The sequence below is a fragment of the Chrysochloris asiatica genome, unplaced genomic scaffold (assembly GCF_000296735.1).
Source record: "Chrysochloris asiatica unplaced genomic scaffold, ChrAsi1.0 scaffold00006, whole genome shotgun sequence".
NCBI lineage: Eukaryota > Metazoa > Chordata > Mammalia > Afrosoricida > Chrysochloridae > Chrysochloris > Chrysochloris asiatica.
In genome coordinates, this window is record NW_006408524.1 from 28184035 (window position 1) to 28188969 (window position 4935).

At 38.7% G+C, this 4935-nt stretch overlaps 1 protein-coding gene across 1 annotated transcript in view; it reads right to left on the bottom strand.

The window, feature by feature from the left end:
- The window catches only part of MPP6 (membrane protein, palmitoylated 6 (MAGUK p55 subfamily member 6)), a 66647-nt gene that overhangs the window by 46674 nt on the left and 15038 nt on the right, over positions 1–4935 (bottom strand). The window contains exon 2 of the mRNA XM_006832207.1: positions 3063–3215. Within this exon, the coding sequence (XP_006832270.1) occupies positions 3063–3215 (153 nt within the window). The remainder of the gene's footprint in view (positions 1–3062; positions 3216–4935) is intronic.

A 4935-nucleotide genomic window follows, 5' to 3' on the forward strand; every position in this document is an offset into this window, starting at 1 on the left:
CCAACGAGATGGATCAGCCAGGTGGCATCATTAATGGCGTCAAGTGTGGCAGCGGTAGTGGGGTTAGCCCAGGATCGGACATTGTTTCGTTCTACCGTGCACGGGGTCGCTATGAGTCAGTTCCGACTCAATGGCACCTGACAACAACAACAACATTAATGGAGAAAAGATTGACATTGTCAAGGACTTCATTCTTCTTGGATCAACTATCAACACTCATGGAAGCAGCAGTCAATAAATCAAATGATGTATTATTGCATTAGGCAAATCTGTACAAGACCATTTTAAAGTGTTGAAGAGCAAAGATGTCAGCTTGAGGACTAAGGTGCACCTGACCAAAGCCATAGTATTTTCAGTAACTTCATATGCATGCGAAAGGTGGCCAGCGAATAAGGAAGACCATAGAAGAATTGATTCTTTTGAGTTTTGGTGTTGGAGGAGAATATCATGTTTAGTAAGGTGCAGGGTCAGAGAAAAAGAGGAAGACCCCTAATGAGATAGATTAGCCAAGTGGCATCATCAATGGATTCAAGCGTGGCAACAGCCATGAGGTTGGCCCGGAATCGGGCAGTGTTTCGTTCTGCTGTGCATAAGGTCGCTATGGGTCAGTACCAACTTGATGGCATCTAACAACAACAACAACAACAATCTGACAGGAGCACCTCACCAGGTCTTTTTTCTTGTGAAACAGCTCATGGAAACAACAGTCAAGAAATCAAATGACGTATTGCATTAGTCATATCTGTTGCACAAGACCTTTTTAAAATGTTGATGAGCAAAGACGTCAGCTTGAGGACTAAGGTGTACCTGACCCAAGCCATGGTATTTTCAGTAACCTCATATGAGTGCAAAAGCTGGACAATGAATAAGGAAGACCATAGAAGACTTGATGCTTTTGAGTTATGGTGTTGGAGGAGAATATTGAAAGTGCCATGGGCTGCCAAAAGAACGAAGAGATCTGGTGTTGGAAGGAGTGCAGCCAGAATGCTCCTTGGAGGCCAGGATGGCCAAACTTCGTCTCTCATACTTTGGACATATTGTTAGGATGGACCAGTCACTGGAGAAGTATATCATGTTTGGTAAGGTGGAGGTCAGCGATAAAGAGGAAGACCCCCAGCAAGATGGACTGGCAAAGTGGCAGCATCAGTGGGCTTAAACATGCCAACAATTGTGAGGTTGTCCCAGGACTGGGCAGTGTTTTCATTCTGTTGTGCAGAGGGTCGCCATGAGTCGGTACCGACTCGATGGCACCTAACAACAACAACAAAAGGATCACCAGATTAACTAAACAGGGTAACTAAATTCCATGGAAAGACCTAGACAAATCCAGAGAGTGGGACACAGTAGGACAAATCCTTTTAGGAGGTCAGGGAGAGGTGGACAGTGAAGCCAAATGCCACAGATGAACCTATATTGCATATGCATACACACCAGCTGCTAGAGATATTTTTGGGTTTAATGGAAAAATGTGAGTATGGTGCATGTAGTGTATGAAATACAAAAGTAGAAATCAGTAACTGGAAAAAGAAAGAGAAGCCATAAAACAGTCCGTACAAAATTATCTTAAATTAGTACAGAAAAAAACCCATATATATGTACACAGAAAAAATATGGAAGAAGATACAATGAGATAGTACAGTAATGCTTTGTGGTATAGTGCAATGCTTTTTTGTAATTTTACTCACCTGTATTTTCTATTTTTAAGTACTAGTTTATATAATTTACATATTTCTCAAATTTAATACGATGAAAAATGCACAGCATGCCTGAATGCTCCACCTAGATGCTTCAGAAGCATCACAAAACAAACATGTTCAACACAATTTCTCCTAGAGCTTTCCCAATCCTAGTGAATGGCCATAAACTGTCCTTCTCACAGCTCTATGATAACTGGGTACCTGTCACAAATAACCAATCAGCAAGTCCTGTTGATTTTACTGCTTAAAAGTTGCAAATGCTCACATCTTCCACTGTCTGTACTACCATCACATTTTCTTGCCTGAGTAGTAACCATCTAACTACAAACATGTCCTCTCTTTGGTTAATACACACACCCCTTGGACACTGTCCTCAGAATAAAGCCCAAGTAGCTTAGTATGTTTTCTAAGGCCTCAATCATTTCCCTTGGATTAAGGGCGTCTCTCTTATATGCCTACTTTTTGTACCTCAGACATGGTTTTATATAGGAACCAGCTCACATTTTACAGCAGTAATATTGGTAGAGAGTCATATTAAAAGTTTCTGGCTGAGAAAGAACAAAAGAGCAAATGTTAACAGTTGCTTTTCAACACAAGGATTTGCAGCGAAAAGCAGGTAACCTGTGTTTGTTTTTCTGCAGTACCATTAACTGACAGTCCAATAAAATGTAACATCTCTATCACAAACCAAGTTTCTATGTATGTGTGGACATATTTCTGGGTTTTCTACTCTCTTCAGTTAGTCTTTTCTAACACTACCTAACACCATACTGTGTTAATCATTATAGGTTTATAAACCATCTTTCTACTATTTTCTTTTGAGACTGATTCGTTTCTGTTAAAACTATGTAAACTTAGAAGCCACATGCTTAATTCACACATTTTTTCACTATTGTTGAGTGTGTTATATAATCATTTCTGTCCTTCCAAAGCCCTTTTATTCCAGGTCATGGACACTACAACACCCCAGTCTTAATTACTAACAATGAAAATGTTTATTACTGGTCACAAGTAGGGGCTGGGAAACAGTGGATGTGGGGAAAATCAAGTATCACAGTGAGAAAAATAACTCTAGAATGGGATCTAATGGTGAGTCAGGGATTTAAAAAAAAAAAAAAAATTATTACACAAAGGAAACCCAGTCTGATGTACCTCCGTGACACGGTACATTTATGTAGCGCGTATGGTTATATGCTATCTGTTTATGACTCCTCAGTGTATCAAAATGTCGTAGTTGGAATTCATCTATAAAAGATGGCCCTACATAATCTTTAAAATGATCATTTTAAATTGGAACTTCACTAGTATAGTGTAACACTTTGGAATCGATGGGACTTGGGGAGAAGTGTAGCAGGGGAAAGTTACCTGGAAGTGAGGCTCTTTGAGAATGCCCACCAATTCTGCCACATTTTCATCCACATTTATCAAAGGACTGATATCTTCAAGAATCTCATTGACTAATTCCAAGTTATTGTCGCTGACAGCTTCCAGTTTTGAATCTTCTAGCCTGTCATGAGCCTGCAAAGACAACAAAGTGCATTTAAGTAATCACACTAAGTTATTCTACTCCAGAGTAGAGTTTTCTTCTTGATTTCTTTTCCATAAAGGAAGTTTTCTTAAAAAGTACTAGATGAAGGTTTGTGTCTGAACACAAATTTAATTTTTCATCAGAAGCAATATGCAGATTTTACAGCAAATATATCACACAAGACAATAAGTCTTATGGCTTGTTCACAGGGTCACTATGAGTCAGAACAAGTGTTTAACAGCACTTAAACAGCAACTATTCCTAGCCTAAAAGTCCCCAAAACTCTTTTTTATAATAAAACTGTAAAACAAAAAAAGCGTGAGTCAGATGACTATTTTTAAAATAGTATTTGTTGTTGTTGCTAAGTGCTGTTGAGTTGGTTCCGACTCATAGCAACCCTGTAAAAGGGTTTCCAAGGAGCGACCGGCAAGTTTGAACCACTAACTTTGTGGTTCAAAGCAACCTTGTAGTCATTGCTTATCTTCCACTGTATTCTCATCCAATCCAGAGAATTTCTTAAGGACAGCAGTCTAGAATCAAAACCTACAGGTTACTGTTTACAATTTATTAAAACAAATATGGTTAGGCATAATAAAGAATAGAAACATAATTGTTATATGGACTAACATCTAAAAAATTCATTTTGCAAACCTCCCCAGAATTCTATAGCTACAATTTTCTAATTTAAAAAAACCAGGAAAATTATCAATTTAGAGCAGGTAGTCCTGAAACTGGGCCTCAAAGAATCATATGACTATGATTTAATTGGGGGGTGACTCCCTTATGTGCTTATAGCCAATGTCATAATTTTCTCCCCACAGAAAATGAACCATGAATCACACAGAAAAAGGAGAAGGATAATGAATTGAACCACAAGGTTGGCGGTTTCCTATGGTTTCCACACGGTCACTATGAGTCAGAACTGGCTCAACAGCACTCAACAACAACCATGTAATTCTTGTTTGGTGGTGACTGTGTACTGGTAAGTCAGTTCCAACAAATAGCAATGCTGTGTAAGATTTCTGAAGCTGTAAATCTTTACAGGAGCAGAAAACCTCATCTTTGTCCCGAGGAGCGACTGGTAGATTCGAACCGTTGACCTTGTTTAGCAGCCCACCTCATTAGTAGAACTAAAACAGTTTTAAATTCAAGCTGAAAATGAATATTAAGCAGGCTGTTTTGAGTGTTTCCCTGCATTTCTGATGACTGGCAAAGCATAATTATTAAGATGAATGAACCACAAGGTCAGTGGCTCGAGCCCACCACTCAGTCTGATATGCAGCCTCAGAAACTCTCTATGGGGTCGCCTATGAGTTGGAAATTAACAGCAACAACAATTTATAAATCCTGTAATAGAAGAGACGACAAATCTTGCATTTTTATTTTTAAAATTACTTCTGTAAATGATGAATAAAAATTCAAATTTAAGAAGTAATGGTAACAATAATGATTTATTTATCAGATATCTACCAATACTTTTGGAGTCTTGAGGTGGCACTGTAGAATAAGCACAGGACTGCTAACCACAAAGTCAGTGGTTTAGACCCACAGCCACTCCTTGGAAACCGTATATGGGGGTCAATACAAGTCAGAACTGACTTTATGGCACTTATTAACAACAGCAACATAATACTTAAAGGAGATTTGGTATTCAAATGGTTAAGCACTTGTTTCTATCAGGTTAGTGATCAGAACCAGTTCTGCGGGGGG